This window comes from Zeus faber (assembly GCF_960531495.2).
Source record: "Zeus faber genome assembly, chromosome: 9".
Classification (NCBI taxonomy): Eukaryota; Metazoa; Chordata; class Actinopteri; order Zeiformes; family Zeidae; genus Zeus; species Zeus faber.
Genome location: NC_137197.1, coordinates 23013358 through 23034522, shown reverse-complemented (window position 1 = coordinate 23034522; position 21165 = coordinate 23013358). Strand labels below are relative to the sequence as shown.

General features: G+C 44.7%; 1 protein-coding gene across 3 annotated transcripts in view; it reads right to left on the bottom strand.

Moving 5' to 3' along the window:
- The window catches only part of LOC307234942 (protein furry homolog), a gene marked incomplete at its 5' end in the record, with an annotated part of 58914 nt that overhangs the window by 13244 nt on the left and 24505 nt on the right, over positions 1 to 21165 (bottom strand). For all 3 annotated transcript variants that reach the window (XM_080006824.1, XM_080006826.1, XM_080006825.1), the window contains 27 exons: positions 47 to 226; positions 1377 to 1517; positions 1608 to 1778; positions 1864 to 1961; positions 2503 to 3080; positions 3170 to 3264; positions 3731 to 3918; positions 4486 to 4607; positions 4986 to 5187; positions 6748 to 6933; positions 7120 to 7223; positions 7614 to 7764; positions 8546 to 8628; positions 8735 to 8825; positions 9492 to 9660; positions 9975 to 10121; positions 10742 to 10986; positions 11450 to 11621; positions 11719 to 11818; positions 12600 to 12754; positions 13345 to 13455; positions 14217 to 14377; positions 15305 to 15477; positions 16006 to 16097; positions 16222 to 16279; positions 17312 to 17436; positions 20905 to 21094. In XM_080006824.1, coding sequence (XP_079862950.1) covers positions 47 to 226; positions 1377 to 1517; positions 1608 to 1778; positions 1864 to 1961; positions 2503 to 3080; positions 3170 to 3264; positions 3731 to 3918; positions 4486 to 4607; positions 4986 to 5187; positions 6748 to 6933; positions 7120 to 7223; positions 7614 to 7764; positions 8546 to 8628; positions 8735 to 8825; positions 9492 to 9660; positions 9975 to 10121; positions 10742 to 10986; positions 11450 to 11621; positions 11719 to 11818; positions 12600 to 12754; positions 13345 to 13455; positions 14217 to 14377; positions 15305 to 15477; positions 16006 to 16097; positions 16222 to 16279; positions 17312 to 17436; positions 20905 to 21094 — 4288 coding nt within the window. The remainder of the gene's footprint in view (positions 1 to 46; positions 227 to 1376; positions 1518 to 1607; positions 1779 to 1863; positions 1962 to 2502; positions 3081 to 3169; positions 3265 to 3730; positions 3919 to 4485; positions 4608 to 4985; positions 5188 to 6747; positions 6934 to 7119; positions 7224 to 7613; positions 7765 to 8545; positions 8629 to 8734; positions 8826 to 9491; positions 9661 to 9974; positions 10122 to 10741; positions 10987 to 11449; positions 11622 to 11718; positions 11819 to 12599; positions 12755 to 13344; positions 13456 to 14216; positions 14378 to 15304; positions 15478 to 16005; positions 16098 to 16221; positions 16280 to 17311; positions 17437 to 20904; positions 21095 to 21165) is intronic.

Here is a 21165-nt window from a genome sequence, read left to right as displayed (position 1 = left end):
ATACTCACGACGAAACATTTTGCATTTGAGATGAGATGTGTCTCACCTCAGATACGTCAAAGTGGAAATCCAAGGTTTTTCCGGGCAGGGCCTTGGACGAGCGCTCCCACACGCGGCTGAGGTCCTCGTAGCAGAGCTCGGCCTGAGGGGACGTCGGCTGCACCAGGCTGGCGGAGCGGGAGACCACCAGCCTCAGGACGTTCAGAGCCTCCCTCCAATGGATGGTCTGACACACACACACACACACACACACACACACACACACACACACACACACACACACACACACACACACACACACACACACACACACACACACACACACACACACACACACACACACACACACACACACACACACACACACACGTAATCACAGAGGATTAAGGAGTGTCGACAAACTATGCCTTGAATGTGAGACCACAAAGCCCTTTGAGTTTGCAACACTGATACAGGCTTTATAAATAAACTTGACACACACACACACACACACACACACACACACACACACACACACACACACACACACACACACACACACACACACACACACACACACACACACACACACACACACACAACATTTTTAGAGATACTTGAGGCAGTTCAATGGCTACGAATAAAACAATTCAATTTAAATGACTTGTGCATGAGAAGAACAGAGTGTTGCTCTGCAGTGAAAGGGCACACAGTGTGCAGTCACAGGGTGTGTCTGAATTCACAGCTCAGGCTGTTTTTTTTTTCTCTGTTTCCCGTAAACTGTTGCGTAAGAATCAAGAAAGTGAAATATGCCTGCTGTACATGGCCTACATGACGTAAACAACTCATGTACTGTATACAGATATACAAATACAGTAAAACAGCATTGGGATGTTGTACATGTCTCACTCTATTTTTGTTGGCGGAGTCAAATAAAGTGAAAAAATAATAATCTGCTGTTTGATATGGGCTGATAGTCTTGATCATAGAACTGTTGTATAAAAGCAACCATTCAACAAATAACAGGCCATGCCTGTACACTGTGATACAGCATGCAGTAACTTATACCTACAGCTGAATAACAGCCATGCTTTGTTCAGTATGACATATTTTCCCCTTATGTAATATTAATTACATAAAAATATCTTGGTGATTTGTTCACACAATTAGGGAAAGCCACAGATATTATTTCAAACCTACTACGCTTTATAATGCCCTGTTCAAGGTTTGTAGACGTAAAAGGTTAAGTCTGAGTTCTGACTTTGGTCTGTCTCTAATTTAAGAGAGAAGTTATATGGAGAAGTAAAATATGATAACATAAGCTCAAATAATTAACTACTGCACATCAACACGTGTCTGCACATGTGCATTTTCAGATAATGTCCAGAGTAACTCACCTGGACAAACTTCTCGATGGTCTTCAGCACCTCCAAGTTGAAGGGCTTGGCCTGGATGCCGCTCAAGTCCATGTGGCTCAGGAGGCTGTAGATGATGTGCAGGAGGCTCTGTTGCATGCTGGGAAGGCCCTTCTCCAGCAGCTGTCAGGGCAAAGGGGAAAAAAAAGGGTAGTGTTCAGACGATCCAAATCGTTCTGGTATAGCTGTTTTCTCTTCAGCTACCGAACAAACCTCGGCCATGTAGGTGACCATGCTGAGCGTGATGTCTGAGAAGGCCTCATGCAGGTAGCGACACACCACGTTGACCCAGGAGAAGCAGTCCCTTGTGTAGGCGTGCGTCTTGTACAGCGTCATGACGTGGGCCAGGTTGGACAGCTTGGCGTTCTTCTCTTCAAGGCAGACCTGCAGCACAGATGAATAATATTAAACACGGCGGTAAGAGTCCTTGGTCCCTGCGCGTCATGATGAATCAAAGGCGGGGCCTGACCCGAGCAATCCTCTCGGCCACGTCCTGACAGAACTGTGTGGGACCGTCGAAGTTCTGGACCAGGTGAGGGAGCAGGCAGAGAACGTTCAGGGGGAAACCTGCGCAACCAAACATAGTAGGTAAGAAGTCAGTGACACATGCTGAAAAGTTTTATTTGGAAAATGTTCATTTGTAAATTCAAGATTTGTACAGTGGAAAGGTCATGAACTTCAAAATTTTCTCCATGTGCGTTTCAATACTGTACCACAATATATAACACAAGACCTGCTGCCTTTTCAACAACTAATAGAATTCTCACAAGAGGAGATTTATTTAACTTTCATTCATTCTAATTTATTCTAACCTTGAGAAGGCAATAATGAAAATCAACAAGGTTTAGAACTACTTTGTGCGGCACCCTCCAAATGTTGTTAAGGAAGTCTAACTGTGATCTTCTGCTTGAAAAGCTCATCTGCCAAAATCAACATAATCACAAAAACAGACGTTTTACAAAGCCCACATCTCCCTTATCATCTTCAAGTCATGAACTTTCTTATTTATGATGATGATAATAATAATGGTAATAATAAAACCATAAATAATAATAATAATAATAATAATAATAATAATAATAATAATAATAATAATAATAATAAAGACCTATAGCTTGTGAGGTGTCCACTACAGGGACCCTGGAGACAGGTGTTAGCTGACAGAAGAGCTGCAGTGTGAGCTCGGTGGTGGCCGGCGAGGTGAAGCCTTTGAGCAGCAGCTGCTGGAGGCCTGTGAAGCCGCCCCACCTCAGCTGGCTCTGCAGCTTCTCCAGCCTGTCACGGTTCTCCTGCTTGCCCAGCGACACGTGGCCCAGCAGCTTGTTCAGCAGCTTCAGGGACATCTGGTACTCAAACTCAAAATCCGACTCCATGAGCGACACAGCTACCCAGAAGACGGTGGCCAGCAGGTTGCTGGGGTGGTTGGCGCTGTTTGGGTCGTTGACGTTGTCCTTGGAGGAGGACGGGCTGTGGACCTTGGCCAGGCCACCGTGCTGCACGCAGGCCTGGATGCGGTCCATGGTGGCGCTCCTCGGCAGGTCGGAGCAGCGGTCCGCCTCGCCAAACTTCTTGGGCACGGAGGAGCTCCTCTGGTGTCGGCTCCTCTCGGCTCTTCTGGGGATCAGCTGACCCGTGCTGTTCCTGTTGCTCAGCTTCCCGCTGGAGAACAGATCTGGGGAGGAAGCTCTGGAAGGAAATGAAGATTAACATGAAAATCGCCCAGAGACATGGCTCCACTGCTTGCTCATGGCAAGAGATCAAGGGGAGACCCAAACCTCGTCAAGATAGTCATGAGGTCCTGGTTCTTGAGACATTCTGCCAAGTTGTCCACCACGGACTCCAGTGTAAGTAACACCTCCATCACATAGCCCTGGAGAACACAACAGAGACAGACGTTAGAATATGCATCATTGCAATTTAAACACTGCCCTGATTAAAAACCACAGTCCAGACTGGATGATCTGATTTTTTCTTTCAGTTAAGCCAATACAGGAGTTTAACATCACACACGAAACACGAAATTAAGCAGCAACTAGTTCATCAATGCTAAAAATTTAATATTATTTCCTGTGTAAGAATCCACCAACCACTCTTCAGCTGGTGGATGATGGACATTGAACACTGACTAAACCTTTCACACCTTGCACACACACACACACACACACACACACACACACACACACACACACACACACACACACACACACACACACACACACACACACACACACACACACACACACACACACACACACACACACACACACATACACATACACATACACACACACACACACACACACACACACACACACACACAGGTGTGGTGTGCTGACCTGCACCTCCTCTCCGTGCTCGCCCACCACCTCCACCAGGCGGGACAGCAGGTCGGACACGGCGTGGGCGGACAGCGGCTGCCGTAGCGCTCTGAACAACTGGAAGGAGCGGCTGGCGTAGTGCCGTGATGAGCTGCACAGAGCGGTCTGCAGCGCCACGTCGCTCAGCTGCTGCTCTAGAAGAAAGTCTGAGGGACACACACACTGTGACTCAGAGAAAAGCAGGAGACTGGCAAATGTTAAACTAACAGTTTAAACCTGCACCACGGAAATCTCCGCAACAGCAAACTGTGCTAATGATGTGAGGAATTCTTTCCGGACATTGCGTTGGAACAGTGGTTCTCAACCTGTGATCCTAGACCTTGGTTGGTGGTCATTAGAGATTGCATGCCATGGACGATTTGAGGTGTATGTTTCATCATATTAGTTCAAAAATCCCAGTGTGAGTTCAGTTTAAATATAAATTATGACAAAATCCATGACTATATGTTCTCATGCATTGTATTTCCTAAAAAACCTTGCTCTCTCTCTCTCTCATGAAAATAGAAGTACTTGAATCTGGTCTGATTTAGGGGGAAAAAACGTTGGGAACCTATGCTGGGAATGTTGAACTGAGAGGAAAACATAGATAGTCAAATATGTTTTTTTGGTTTATTCCTTCATTGGGGGTCCTTGATGTGAAATAGGCTGAGAATTGCAGCTCTAGGATAGTATTAGTAGTTAGTTTAGTTAATAGTTTATAGTTTAGTTTTTACCCGATTTGGAGGCTTTGAACACAGACACCACATGACGCAGGAAGTTAGTGAGCTGCTCGGTGCTTTTGGAGTTCTGGTTCTTCGGTGAGATGTCTTCGTGGCACCACAGAGGTCCGTAAGCCCTGCATGGCGACAGGGAGAAGAAGTGTGGATATGAAACTGGCTATATCACGTTACCAAGTTGACCATTTTTAGTCACCAAGATTGATGATGAAATGTTCCCTTAATACAAATTATATTTAATGATACTCGATGAAGTGCAAATAATGTAAATGCCCAATGCCTGTTCTATATTAATTGTTATATCTGTAATAACCAAAATAATGAGGTCTGTTGGTTTGAGCTATAAATAAAAAACCACTAGGGGGCACTCTTTATCAAGCATTTTGTTGAAGGGAGTACTTCCACACTATTATTGTCCACATTAAAAAATAGTTTCTGCATGACCCGTGCAGCTCATTGCACCGCTCAGACGCCAGCAGAAGATCAGGGCGTGATACCTGGTGGTCAGAAACTCTATGAGCTTGTTGGTCTTCTGGTCCAACTCGCTGGAGCTCACCAGCTCCTCCACCACCTGAGAGATCTCTGGCAGGTTGCTGGTGCTGCTGCCCAGGCTCAGGCTGGACGAGGTGGAGGAGGAACTCAGGCCGGAGTCGGGCACGGGAGACGTCTGTCCCTCCCGCAGGAAGTCGAAGCCACCAACTGGACACACGCAGAAAGGCGGAGGTTGTGGAGGGTTGATAACAACGTCCAGTTTCAGAGCTGGGCAGTGTAGAGGCATTCAGAGGTATTCGGCTTGTGTAAGGTTAGATGTGTGAGCAGCGGGAGCTTTGTTTTGGCATCTCTGGAATGTGAATCCAATTAGCGCCGTCTACAGATTCTATGTCTTTGAGGCTTCAGTGTGAAACCCATCCACCCACCCAGTCCGATGAGACTCGAACTACAGCACATAACGTCCCCTCCGGCTTTTCATAAGTTTCAAAAGTTTTACAAGATGCACTGCTGCATTGTATTCAAGCATCTTCTAAAATGAAAGTCGATTTTGTAAGATGGTTACATGGCATGTTTGTAGACCGGGCGCTTCCCAATTTAACTAGCTACCGAACGGCATGGCATGGCAAGAGGAATACACTTTTTGATCTGGGATCAAAATATGATAAATGTGATAATAGTGTGTACAAATTAAAAATATTCTAGTGCAGTTATAATGCTCAGAATTACGTCTACATTTCCAGCCTACAAACATCCGGATACAGAATTCACCAAACCATTTAAAAATGCACGGGAATTAGTAGAACAAATTAAAGGGGTGGAAAGGGAAAACCCACGGTATGCAGCAGAGCTCTTGCAGATTGCCTCATTTGGGAAAATGGATATAAATAGCAGGGTGGAACACTTTAATCAAGACCTTTGAAGTCCTCCGGACCAGGGTCGCTAATCTTGCTTCGGGAAATACAGCAGCCAGGGCATCGCGGTTAAAAAGTTGAATCATGACAGTTCTCAAGTTGTTGTTGGTGTTGGCTACAGATGGGGACCAACGGGAAAAAACTTTGGCCCAACTTTGGGAAAACTATACGTTTAAACACTGACTGACATGTTTTTTCCTGATCTGCCATCGTTCATTGGATCCAAAAACAATCAAATTTGCGTTACATTAACTTTTAGACAAAGCGAAGGACAACCCTGTATTTAGGAAACCACTATTCAACAATAACTGCAGTATCGTGGGTATCTTGAGGTTTGGGTACAAGGGGTGCAACCACAGCACCCGTTTAACATGTAACCCTATTCTTTATACAGTATTGTTGCTGGCCCCCATTTCCAAATATTTTCTCCTCTGATAAGGATCTTGTGTTCTCTCCAGAAGGAATGTGAACCAATCTCGCCCGATGCCCGGCCCCAAAATAGCTGCAGAGGATGTTAAACGTACAGTTGCTACGTCGACCCGCCGGGGGGATATCATTTTGTTGGTTCAGGCTTCGACCAGCGCTAAGAAGCGTTAGGAAAAGATTTCTCTGTGCGCAATTTGTAAATCAGATTCTCAGAAGTTCCTTCTTATAAGGTAGGTTCTTTCTAGAGAGCCCTGAGTGGAAAGTATTTCCCTTTTCCCCTTTATTATTTGTGAAAATAAACTCAGTGTAGTGTGACCAGTCATTAGTCAATTTTTCCATAAAAGCGAACAGAATCTTAGTTAATAATACTTGCAGAGAGGGTTATTTGGAAATCAGTAAAATATCCAGAAGCGCAGGACTCGGGCCCCACCTGTAGCTGAATACTCGGGCTGGAAGCTGGGCTTGCTGCTCAGAGCCTTGATGCCGTTGATCTCTCGTGTCTGCAGCAGGACGGAGGCGACAGTCTGGAAGTTGCTGTTACACGATAACGTGATGAGCAAGTGGAGGAGCAGGCGCTTGCTGTGCTCAAACACCTCCGGACGGTAGTGATCCATACCTGGAGAGACGCAGACGGTTGGAAAACAGAGGGATTGGGCCTGACTTCAAACGACCAGAAGCTCCTCGTTGAGGTGAGTCCCTGAGGGGGCTCCATCCAAAATCAGCACCATCTTTTAAACCCTTTCCTAAAAACTCATCTGAAATGCTGTTTTTATACAACTCCATTTCACAGTGCAGGACTTACCCAAAAACAGGGCGTGTAGCAGTAAAGGAAGGTGCAGCGCCCAATCCTCTCTTACACCGTGATCCACAACCATCTCCGTCATGAAGATCACTGCTATGTTACACCTAGACCAATGATAAAAAAAGGTAAATATAGAACATTTATTTACAAATTTTTAGGCATACCGTGAACTCCTTCGAAGCATCTTTTAAATGCAAGTCCCACAGAGGTATCCATGTAGAGTCATTATCTTAGGATCACACCGATAAGGGCTTAAGGGAATAGAAGGCTAAAGATCTAGCATTGTAATGAACGGTCAGAACCTAAAATGACAATGTCAATGAATACAAACTGTAACACTATTAGCAGCCAGATATACAGCATTCTTCTTCTAATGAGCATCCTATTTAAATCATACTGAGACGAGAAGGTCAACGCCAGTTCCATCCCTGTGTGTCCAGTACGGAGGGGCTAACTGTGTTCACTCAACTCGAGGCAGCAGACATCTCTCTCACCTGTGCAGAGGTCCTCGGGGAGTAATGGTCTCTGGCAGAAAGTCCACCAGCGGCGCCCAGCATCCTCCGTTCACAGGCATGGGCAGGGGCTGAGGCTGGTTGCTCTCCGTTACCGTGGTCAGCCACACAGTGTAGGGTGGCAGAGGTTCACCTGGAAGATAACGGAGCGCTCTTAGCAGCTAGCCGTAAGCATCCATCCTACTATTGCGCAATACTGTATATCAAAGTACAATCAGCTCTGTATTTTGTCTCTTATGGATAACATTTATTCTATACTGTATGTAATATGCAAATTGACTAGTTCTGTCATTGCATTATTAATAAAGCACCTGCTGTAAGCTAGTTGCACTTTATTTTTGTGTATATGTTACCTGACCACATTGGGCTCATTAGTTAGAAATAGTGCTGCTCCCTGTTAACCTATGTTCATGTGTACATATTTCATTCCATTTTATTTTTGTTTTTTTTATCAAATATTTGACTTTTTTGTGAACTCTGCTGCCGTTGCTGTTAACACCTGAATCTTATCTTATCAGCATAACCGCATTTCAGGCGATCCAGGTATCAACATTTAACTTATATATCTTTGTATACTTATATATTGTAATATCTATATCTAATGGAAGTTGGAAGGAGTGAGGAAGATAGAGGTTTGTTGGCCCTTTGTGCACGAAAATCTTTGTCAATGATTTGGAGGGATAAAGCAAAGTGGTTTTTCGGGTCACTGGCACCCACCAAGCAGTGTTGGCCCAGACGGCTTTTTTATTTCTGTGCCAGTTCTCACAGATCCCTCTGAGAGCTGCAGGCCGCTCTGCAGTGCTCATGCATTATCGATGGCACCGTCCTGACCAACTCAAAGTGTTTGCATTCCAATGTTGTGAGACCAACATGGCCTTGTTGTTATTTTGCCTTTTTTGGATTGGGACACCCACTTTTCTCCTCATCGTACGATCCCCCGGAGCTGTTGCTGTAGCGAGACTCCAGGCGGTTGTGAGCCCGCATCATGTGACTCAGCCTGAGATCACAAACAGAAAGAATAGTTTACTTGAAGAGGCCGCGATGGCCAATTCTAATATCACTTTAATGAAATGTTTCAGCGTCAGGGGGTTGCTGGGGTCTACCTCTCCTCATTCTCCTTTACAGCTTTTGTATCGTCCGTGTCAGGAAAACCCTCCTGGCCGGCAATGACGGTGTTGCTGCTGGAGGAGTTGACTGGAAAAGGAAAATATACTTTACCTTTAGTTGTGCAGTGAAAGCACAATAAACAGGGGTATTGTTTTACGCACATATACCCATAGAAGCTGCTCTCAGAAACAGACTTCATGGAGTGTCCTCTGGAGGAGGTAAGGTAGGAATGCCAAGGGCCCCTCAACAGCGCATAAAGGGAGACAGCTTGCTATTATTGCCAGTTGGTCCCACTGACGTTGTTCTGGATCAAGATTGAACTTTGTTCCACTAGAACGTTTAATTTGACCACCTTTGTCAGTTTGGGACAACAAGCTATGGGTAGAGTTGCGTGATCCGGGTTTGGCATGTATTTTAATTCAAACATTGAGACTCCGTGCAGCCTAGGATGCAGCCCGTGGCTATCTCAGTACTGGGCACACTAGGGTAAAATTAGTTTTGACCCACTCATCTCAATATGGGTAAAATAGGCAAAAAGCTAATTTCCCCAAAAGTGGAGTAGCCCTTTAATGTTTCAGATTTCCACTTGGCATCTCATTGTGTTACAAAAAATGTCGAAGGTTAAGTCTTTGCAGCCTTGTATCAAGTTCAAAGTACCGACAGACTACCCATGAACCCACTTCACTACGCTCAGGATTGGTGCCTGCCTCGCTCGCTGTTGGCCCTCTGAGGCCGACATGGAGGGCGTCGTACCTGAAGCCGCTGTGGACGGTTTGTTGGTGGCGGTGAAACGGTAGAACGGTGGGCTGTCGCAGTGCTGCACCACGGGATTCACTGGATCCGTCTGCTGCAGCTCGAACAACAGCTCCTCCATCGTCTGGATGGTGTTGTTACGGCACAGGTAGATCACCACCTTCTTGATCTAAATGGTAAATGGCGCGATTATCCAACCACCGCGGCAACCTAGCGCTTTACAACTAAATGCCTCTCACTCAACACATTCAGAAAGTGATGTCAATTAACAGGCGAATCGTAGAATAACAATGGAAATAATTGTAGGACAGAGAGAACCCATTAATATAGTCCATCAATATACAGGGAGGCAGTTCTGTATGTATGGATGTGTGTGTATTAAAGAGACACAGATACCATACCAGTTTGAGTTTGTATACATATGCATGTATGTAAAAAATATAGAAATGGTCAATCTAGATGGCGTGCGTGTGGTGAACATACGTAGGGCAGCAGCGTGGTATCGCTGCTCACTCCACTCAGGCTGATGAGGAACTGCAGCGTGGTCCTCAGGTTGTTGCTCCACTTGTCATTGCTGACCAGAGCGTTCCAGGCATTTTCCATCTCTGGTCCTGGAACATCGTCCCCATACTGAGCGGAGCAGAGGAAACAACACCTTACATCACACGACTAAGAGCATCCTTTATTTGGCTTTGCCTTTATGTCCAATGTGTTTCTATAATAAGCAAAATAAAACGTCCTGTAAGTGATTAAATGCCTTTTGTTCTTCAAAAGCGTCATTTGATTAGCTATATGTACTTAGAGATGCAGTGTATACTTTAAGACAGGGACTTTCAACCTTTTTGGCCCCGTCTTTAGGTCCCAAAAAAATCGAACAGCAATTACATTGATTATTTTGGAGTCAGCCGCACTAATGTTATACATAACAATTTACATTTCTGGTCAAACAATGTATGTAAATTCCACATTGCATATTTAAAGCATAGAGAGAGCTCCAAATGGATCACACAGTATAGAAATTATATATTTCAAACATATTTCAATCTATCAATCATCAGTCTTAAAAAGGTCCCACGACCCCGTGTGAATCAAGTGACCCCCGGACTGTAAGGTTCAGAATGTCTCCTATAAGATTTCCTTCTCAGCACAGTCAGCAAAGGAAGCGAAGGAGTCAGCGAAGGGAAGGAAGTGAGCAGCAAGCTGGGGGGCGGTGGGGGGGAAACGTCAGATAATGACTGTATTGTTTGTACCTTGGCAGTCATGAACATGAGATTGTTGAGCACCATGGAGGTGGCCTGCAGGGAGCCCCAGCCGGACCCCTGGAGCCACCTGCCGCCCGGCCGGCCGGGGGCCTCGTACTCCAGGGTGCTGGGGGTGGAGAGCGGGGGCAGCAGACCGCCGTCCACCAGCTCAATGTTGCTGAGCCACGGCAGCAGGAAGGAGAGCATCACCTGTCTGCCATTAGGATGGGAGGAGGAGAACCTCTGGCTGACCTCTGAGAAAGAAAGAGAGAGGGAGAGAGAGAGAGAGAGAGAAAGAGAGAGAGAACAGATTGATAGAATAGAAAAAATGTCATATGCAATACACACAATTCAGTATAATCAAATCTAAAAATTTTAGTTAAACAATGAAAATAAAGCGCCAATAAACCAGACAAATAAAACTAAAAATAAACAATAAAAAAATGGCAATATACAATTAAACTAATGATGTGCAATAAACAATAAAAATAAACCTAGCAACAAACATAAACCTGTTTTTATCAACAGGAAAAAAAAAAAAAAAACATACACTTTGCAATGATTCGCAATAATTGCAGACTCAGTCGCAATGTTTCATTTAAACTTGCAGCCTCTGAGGAGCCTGGGAGTGGAGAAATACAGCCTAGACACACACGCGCACGCGCACGCACCCACACCCACACACACACACACACACACACACACACACACACACACCTGAGAAGAGTGGCAGGGTGAGCTCGGGGTACATCCTGGCCAGCTGGGAGGAGAGCTGGGGCAGGGAGACGCTGTAAAGCGGAGGCATGGGGCCGTGGGTCCCGTACAGGATGCTGCTGGGCTTCTGCTCCACCATCCTCTTCGAGTGCACCAGGAGCTTGGCCTCCAGGATCTTTTCAGGAAAGAGGGAGCGGATTCATGTCATTTACATGTTATAATAAGTCCAAAAAAATGGAGAGGAAGATTCCTGCTTAATGGGCGTTCCCCACCTGCATGAGCTGCATTGAGATCTCGTAGATCTCTCTGTTGGAGTCGGAGGCTTTGAAGAGCACCAGGGTCAGCAGCGTCACCACATCGCAGGGGTAGTTTCTGGAGAGATGGAAGGAGGACAACGAAAAGTCAAGAAAGGTCAAGTTGGGCCACATAATGAGAACAGTATATATCCTTGTTTTAAGTGCACTAATTCTGTTATTTCCTGAAGTGATATTTCAGTTTTTTTGTGAAAGGGCTTTAACTGAATGAAACAAAGCAGTCATTTTGAACAATCATGTGGTTGGAATGTATTTCTTGTTTGAGGAGTTTGAGCAGCATGGTGCTTTTACAGTACTGTATTTGGCCCTCTTAAGCAAAGTGCATCAATGAAAATATCTAATTTAAAACACACTTGTTATATCAACATACTTGATATTGGTTTGCATTGATATCGAAAAACAAAAAGTGGAATTGTTTGAGCTAAATATTACAGTACATTATTAACTCTCAGTAAGGACAGAAATCAGCATAAATTTACTTGTTACATTTAATTGATGTGCTTCCAGAACATTGTAATCTCTGGAAGAATGTAAATTCCTCTTAGATAAACAAAAAGGTTGAGTTTCGATGGATAGCGAGCCCTTACAATAAAGAGGATTAGCAGAGATCACGCTTTGAAGTTTAAGCTAATTTGCCAGCACTTTTCACATCCGAGGAAGAAATCTGTGAGATCAAGAGCATCTCTAAACTGATCAGTCACAACATTACTCTGCTCCATCTCAAACAGGAACGCAGCACCCAGACAAACACTCCATACCGTGTTAAAGGAAGCTAAATATTTAAATAGAATCCACCACCAGGCTAAATACTGAGCATGGGCAGTTTGATGCATTCCCACCTGCTTCCGCAGACGGTGGCGATGGCCTTGAAGCAGCCGGAGGCGAGCTGGCGGGAGCCGGTGTAGCAGCGGTCCACCGCCCAGTGAAACAGGTTGACCTGATCTGCGTTGAGCTCCAGGAGCAGGACGACGACCTCGCAGCCGAGCTGGTGGACCTGTGACGAGCGGGACGGTCACTCCCTGCCCTGATACAGTTCTAAATATCACACCAGGAGATCCCCTGCAGCTACAGCGGTTCCCTTTTTTGCAGGGATTACGTTATTGGATGCTAACGGATGTCCTGGTTTTTAAAAGGCTTGGGGAGGAACAGCTGAAACGGATCCCTCAAGCCCGGGCAGATCATCCGAAAAGATGGTAAATTGCATTTTTCTGGGCCATGAGCCAGAATGCTCACACCCATCCCAAGGCCGCACAACGTAAAGCCAGGAGCACAGGCTGGAAAGCAACTGTGCCCTCTGTAGAGTATGAGGAAAATAAACAGATAACTTGTGAATATACAGGGAAGGGTGGCGTATCCTCTATGAAAACAAAAATAAATGAAAAAAGGGCTAATTCAATCGGCCACAGAAGCATCTTTCACTGGTTGCCAAGCCTCAGCCGGCTCAATGGAGAGCGTTTGGCAAGAGCTAGCATTGTATTTTTTGGGGGTTTTTTTATCGAGCCAGCCCAAATAAAGTATCAGAGGGGCTTTTTGGGGCAGTTCTCTGTTTAAATACAACAGCGTGATAAATGACTGGCCACTTACCCGCTGATCCTGGCAGGCCAGTATGTTATCCAGCCACTTATAGAGGTATCCGTCTGGAGAGAGCCCAACGTTATCAAACACAGGCCCGCAGCAAAGCACGGCAGACATGGCCTGAGAGGAAAGACAAAAGACACAAAGATAAACAGCTATTCCTTCAGCGAGATGGAGCTGTTTGCGACATTTGAAATAGACTGCAGAGACGCTTGGGGAAAACACATCCAATTTTAAAGTGTGAGAAAACCCTAAAACGGGTCGGAGGATAAATTAAATGTATTGATAATGACCTGACAATCTGAGGAACTTGGGGCCAAAGTGCTCTTTACATTAGATGAGTTTTTAAACTTCACTGTCAACAACCTCTTAATTTCTCTGAGCAATCAGGGCTAAACTAGTTAGTTCGGCCCCGATTGCTCCAATGCTTCTACTGAAGACAAATCTCATCAAATTAACACCCGACGTGTTCGTACCCAGGGGAAGTGGATCTCACATCAGGAGTCTTTACATCACATAATAACAAGGCCTAGAAATATGTTAAAGAGCTTAAATGCTAGAATATCAGTTACGGCTGTGGCCTGCTATTGTATTCCATGTTTAGCTACGAGAAGAGTTTCTCTATATGTAGTCACAGTCCAAATGTAGATTCTCTTGGGAGCTAAAATTAGAAGTTGGACATCTGGAGCGGAAATTTTTCCCTCGGCTGGGTCGAGACCATTTTAGCCCACGGCTGATAAAAGAAAATATTACAGAGTTGCACAAGGAGCGGAGCATATTTTACTGAATGACTAATGAATGACATCCCAGCATATGCCTTATATCTTTTGATAAGGGAGGGCCAGTTCGAGTGACTGGACGGATCTGCTGGTTTTGCTCACTTTGAGCGCACAGTACTGGTATCTGGTGATCTGATGGTTCCTGTCGCTGTAACGGTCAAGCGGCGTGAACATGATGCTGAAGGGGCCGGCCCACTGGCTGAAGAGGATGAAGAGGTGATGCCGAAGGCTCTGCTGGGGAAAGAGGAACCGCCTGTGGTGCACTGCGGGCGGACGATATGAGAGAGAAGAACCGGTCAGCGAGAGGTATACCAAATCCTGAGCTAATAACTAGGCCTGTTTTTGTTTTTTTTCTAAGACTTAAATAACACAGCGTTTACGTCCCGGGACGGATCGTTCACTCTCTATGGGGGATGGCCGAGAGCTGTGCTCCTGGCAGGGCTTGAGTCATCTACTCCCAAACTCTTCTCTCCTTCATTTGCACTATTTTTGGAGTTACTCCTCTGGGATACGTCCAAATCAAGATTACTGTCAAGTGTCTTCTGTTCCATGTGCTGTACCAGCGGCGGACAAATTGAGGCCTGTTTCATAATTCATAATCCCCTAATAGCTGAATGGGACATTCCCTAATGGACTGTATTAGACATTCACAAAAAAGGAAAAAGGCGTACGGCTTTTAAATGTGCAGATATTTTGTACAGGAACTATAAAACTTGGCAGAGTCAAGAAAGGACTGTGAAAGTGAATGTCACCTTGAAACGATTGATTAATGAACAGCTTATTTTTTTCGGACAATGGTTATGTAAAGTAAAATCCTTTTGCTATGACTAAAAAGACCAAAACAGTTAGTTGGAGATTCATCATCGAGGAAAGAAAATCTATTGAAAGCTGAGTTGATCAAATTACAGGCCAACATTGACTGTTCCAAAGAAGAAGGAAACGCTCCTTATCGGAGACATAAATGTATTATTAGCTTATCAGGAAAATTAAATAAAGTATTATACAGCACATAAGGCACAGCTCATGATTGTAAAACCCAGACCACATTATAAAACCGAATAAAACCTAATGCAGCAGTGCTATCTTTTATGTTGCACAGTTACTTGTCCCTCATGACATTTTTATTGGTTATAAATGTATCACGGATGACGTGAGTGATCCTGGTTGTGATGCCGTGATCACTTTTCTACCTGGGACACACTGGACCAGGTTGGCCACCATGGCGCTGAAGTGCGCCCGGATGTCCTTTAGGATCTCAGCGTCCTTGTCGCCCTCGGCCTCCAGCAGCATGCGGGTTAGGTCCACGTACTCCAGGAAGAGAGCGCCTAGCGCCAGGGAGTCCCGCTCCAGCGCCCCGTTCGTACTGCGGGGTCCAAAATACAAAGGGACTATGAGAGACACCAGGAGGCAACGATCCAGTTTAAACTTCAAATTGATTGCATTTACTTCACAATGAAAAAAAAAGTGTGGCGTCACATTGGTGTGTAACGTAACATTCAGGGAGGGAATTGTTAACGTTATTTATAGTCATTTATTAGGCCTGTTTCCAAAAACTCCCACAATACGTTACGTCAACCACAATCCGCTGCACCAGATCACAGGACTGGCTAACTTCAATCATTCCCCGTGCAAACACAGCAATCGTAAAGACAACTTCCAGTTTTTTTGCTCCTCATAAATGGAATGAGCTGCCTCGAAATTAACACATTTCACCTCATTAGGTGCCTTTAAATCTTTAATGGCTGACTTATTTAATGATGCCTGCAATTGTTTCTAATGTTGTGTCTGTAACTGTGCAATTGGATTATGTTTGTCCTCTTTCCTTTGTAGATTTTCCTTTTGTAGTGATTTCCATCTCAAGGAGACTACCTACCCTTCTGGACGCACTGACCTGTCGCTGATGACGCCGGCGTCCGCCAGCAGCTCAAAGATCCTGAGCAGCTGCAGCCGCAGCAGATCCCTCCTCTCACGGCGCTTCTTGTTCTACCACAAAGACACATCTCTGTCAAACAACTGCGACCTCGGGTTTTAACGATTGAATTAGGATCTTGCCATCGTTTGGACTATATATGTTGCATGGATGAAGTTGTAGATGTAGACAATTAACCTCAGGTCGTCTTTCCAGAGCCTCTTTCATCAGGGGGTGCAACTCCTCCACAAGTTCCCTTGACAAGACAAAATAGGAATAGGAATAGGAATAGGAAACAGGAGTCATTATATAGGAAGCAGGAGTAATTTGAAATAGCAGTCATAATATACAGTAGGAAAGAGGTTACATTACATAGGACAAAGGAATCATTATACTGGATAGGAAATATGAGTCATTATATAGGAAACAGGAGTCATTATATAGGAAAAGGGAATCATTATATAGGAAACAGGAGTCATTATATAGAAAACAGGAGTCATTATATAGGAGATAGGAGTCATTATATAGGAAACAGGAGTCATTATATAGAAAACAGGAGTCATTATATAGGAGATAGGAGTCATTATATAGGAAACAGGAGTCATTATATAGGATAAGATCAGATAAGATAAAAATACTTTATTATCGGAAAAATAATCATTATATAAGAAATAAGAAGTCATAGTCAAGTCATTATGCATCAACTAAGTTGCTTCAACGAGTAGGTAAATCTACCCTGAGATTCACAGAACAGAGAAAAGATTCACAGCACGATTGGAGTAAATCCCTGCTTTAAGCTTTTTAGCCTTTTTGCATTAGCACCGCTTTTCTGATAAAAAGGTATGTGGGCTAAAATCTGATTCCCAGTAAAAAAAAAAAAAAAAAAAAGAGATGCCACTGTAAATGTCAGAAGGGCACCACTCAGCTATAATCCCCTGAGTGAATCTCCTTTAAATCCACACAAATACAGGTCAACATGGCCTTAAATTACAGGGAAAGTAAGGCATTGTTCAAAAACTTCCATTTCATTGCTTTTGTTAAATAAGGCAAACATAACCAGCTAAAAATCAGACGGTTAAGCTGCACCGCCGACCTGTTTCATCTGGTTAAACTGTGATTAACACACATAGTGACAACATTTAAAAAAAAAAAACATCCTGTGGTCTATTAATGAGGGATAGCTCAAATTGTTAGAAAATCAAATATACATTCCTAATAATATTAGGAACGAGGACGAGGACTATTACATCTGTTAGGTTACAGATGTATTAGTCATCTTCTCATTTACCTGAATACAAGGGAGTTGGTGCGACCAAAGCCCAAAACCAGAGACTCTGTCAGCTCGATGCTCTCCGCCCTCATGAGAGGAACCAACTGCTTGAGGAGCCAGGCCACCGACGGACTGCCCATCACCTGAGGAAGCAAACAGTCAGGAACTTATTCATAGAGTTTTGGCAGATCAGCATATCTTGTTGAGAAGTGAAAATCAGATAACACGTGTTGTGTGGGAGTCCCAGAATTCCTTTGCAAACTGCAATGTATTTTCTTTTCCAACATCCTCCCAGCTAAAGCTGCTTTCACACACTTTGCACTGCAACCCTGAAATTATCCGGACATTACCCGGAGGAGCTGTATGTGTGAACACAAATATCCGAATCAGTTGGACTGGACATTAAACTGACTTTACCCAGCCAGCACCCTACTACAAAGTCTGCGTAATGTCCCATTGAGCATTATGTGTGAACAAAGCAGGTGATCACACCACAGGCGATTCACAGCGAGCGAGTGGACGCGTCGCGTGTTGATGACGTTTCTATCATGCGACTGGTGCATGATAGTGACGTCATCGACACGCCCACTCACCGAGGGTGAAGAAGGGTAATTTACCGCCATAACATACGAGGACAGAGTAGAGAATGCCTCCTGCCCACTCTACTCAGGCTCCACCCCTCACCTAAACCAAAAGGAGTATTTCCAGTAGGTGTGAACGCATATAAGACGGACAATCTCCAGTTGTGTGCTACATGTGTGAGAGGGCAACCCCGGACAATGTCCGTGTTGGCAGAGTTGAATTGTTCAGCGACGCTGGCGTAAGTACCCAGTGCTAGCCCGGAAATATTGCGGAGGAATAAACAAACGGTGAGGCATCAGTTCTGATTCGACTGCAACTCAGACGGGAAGATAACTTTATTGATACAGATAATTGGGGTGTTCATGTCACGACACGCTCCTTAACTGAGAGCACATTTTTCATTATGTCAACACCCCCACTTGCTCTCACAGTTATGTCGAAAGAACAACATCCTAAGGTTTTCTATCTTGCATCATGTAAATTTCACATACATGGTTAATCCCCAAACATAAACTTTGCAAACTTAATCAACTTAAATTGTGTTGTAGGTTTGCGTTATCATTGACTGATTATTTCAGTGCAGTGTTTGTGTACTTTCTAAAAAATAAGAGTAACAGTGCAAGCAACAGATGTTTCTTGCTGATACAACCCCATATGGGAAGATTAAACATACAGTATCAGGTCAGACACTGGTGCAGAATTCATGGGAAGGAATTACCAAGCACCACTAAGCAGAAATGGGATCAGACATGAGACCTCAGCACCATACTCACGACACCAGAATGATACTGCTGAGTGAAACTGCCGCACCCTGTTTGACATGGCTAGGCGTATGCTAACAGAGAGCGGGGTTACAAAAGGAGTTATGGACCTATGCAGTGCACACAGCACCTGTAGTAATCAACAGATGCTTAACAATCGCACAAAACAAACACCTTACTGAATGTTGACAGGAAGGCGTTCTAACATTTCCACGATGCAAAAGTTTGGGTCAGTGTGTGATGCCTATAAACAGGACAAGAGAAAACTGGGCTCAAGGTGTGAGAAGGAAATCTTTGCCCCGTGCAACAAGAATAGCCCAGCCTACATGGTCCACTATCAAAGGGACAAAGGGAAAGGACAGAAGCACAGACTGGTGAAGTTTGTGACCAAAACAATTGTAGAGCAGCAGACACAGTCCCAGCATGTCTCGTCGGCTGTTATCATTATCTGTCACAATGTAGATTTGGATGTTCTTGTCCACAATACACTCCTTACCTAAGAGCACATTTTTCACACAGTCAACAGTCATGACCTGATTATCCGGACATTACGTTCATTTGTGAAAGCAGCTTTAGATTCTTGGTCACTTGAGGTAGTGGGGTTATTTTTTTATATTCTTTTTTGTGAATGGTCATCCACGGTTTACTGACCACAATTAGCTACGCTGCCTTTCACTTCTTGTGCATGCCCGATCTTTGCATTCTTGCCTGGAAAGGCAGACCCCAAATCCAACAATGGAAACAGCATATAGAGTAGCACATACATAAAGCAATACACCTATCAGCCAGAACATTAAAACCATCACTAATAACCACTTATATTGTGTAGCCCCCCCCTTGTGCCGCCAAAACAGCTCTGACTCGTGGAGGCATGGACTCCACAAGACCTCTGAAGGTGTCCTGTGGTATCTGGCACCAAGACGTTAGCAGCAGATCCTTTAAGTCCTGGAAGTTGCGGTGTGGGACCCCCATGGAACGGACTCGTTGCTACAGCACATCCCACAGATGCTTGATCGGATCGGACCCTAACCCCGACCATCCACATGATGTAAAAGAAAACGTGATTCATCATCAGACCAGGCCTCCTTCTTCCATTAGTCCATGGTCCAGTTCTGATGCTCACGTGTCCATTGTAGGTGCTTTCAGTGGTGGACAGGGGTCAGCATGGACACTCTGACCGGTCTGCAGCTACACAGCCCCATACACAGCAAGCTGTGATGCACTGTGTGTTCTGACACCTTTCTATCAGAGCAATAACTTTTTCAGAAATTTGTGCTACAGTTGCTCTTGTGTGGGATCGGACCAGACGGGCTAGACTTCGCTCCCCATGCGAATCAATGAGCCCATGGGTGCCCATGACCCTCTTGCCGCTTCATCGGTTGTCTTTCCTTGGACCACTTGGTAGGTACTAACCACTGCATACCGGGAACACCAGATGCCCTGAGCTAGTTGTCTAGCCATTACACTTTGGTCCTTGTCAAAGTCACTCAGATCCTTACGCTTGCCCATTTTTCCTGCTTCCAACACATCAACTTCAAGAACTGACTGTTCGCTTGCTGCCTAATATATCCCACCCCTTGACAGGTGCCATTGGAACGAGATGAGCAATGTTATCCACTTCACCGGTCAGTAGTTTTAATGTTGTGGCTGATCGGTGTACATTGAATGGCTATTTCCTATATAGTGCTGTCTAAAAAAAAGAAGTAGAAAACATGGCATTTTCTGACAAAATAATCTTAGGGATTCCTGTTTTAAAGCTATATGCGATTACTTTTTTGTGATAAAATATTTTTTTTACCACAAAATATACTATTATACTATTATAATAAAATAAAAATTATACTTTTATTTTTCTATTTATAATTGCACTGACCTTACCAAGCTCCACTGAGACCATCAATGTTACATGAGATCCTGAAATGTACACCAACACTAAGATGATGAGTGTTGGTGTACATACATACGTTCTACTATGGAGGAAGTTAAAGGGTTTGCTGAAGGCCTTAAAGTCAGAATGGGACACCGAAAACAGCTATCAGAGCTTCATTTGTTGATCAAACAAGTTCAAAGACGATTACAAACTGTAAACCAACACAAGCTGGCGTCGTTCAGACCGCTTGTTTGGGAAGCCGCAGCTACACAAACACGGCAACGTTCTGTTTCTCGGCTTTAAGACAGCCGCGACGTAATTTGACGCTTCAAGGTAGAATGTCAACATGCTCCGTGTAAACACCTTATCCCGCAGAGGAACAAACAGGCAGCAGCTACCTTGTTATCGTAGCTGCCGGCGGCGTCGGGCGCGGCAGCCGTGATCTCGGGTGTCGAGGCTCTCAGGTGGCCGGGGCTCATGATGCTGGGCCGGGCCACCCCGAAGCACAGGATCAGGTAGTTCCTCCACAGCGCCACGTAGCTGTCCCCGCCGCCGGAGGAACTTGTCTTCTTAGCATAGACTGGGTTACTGGTGAGGCGGGGCAAAAGAAAAAGGAAAACAGAAATTATTAGCATTGTTATCTGTGGCTGCACTTCACT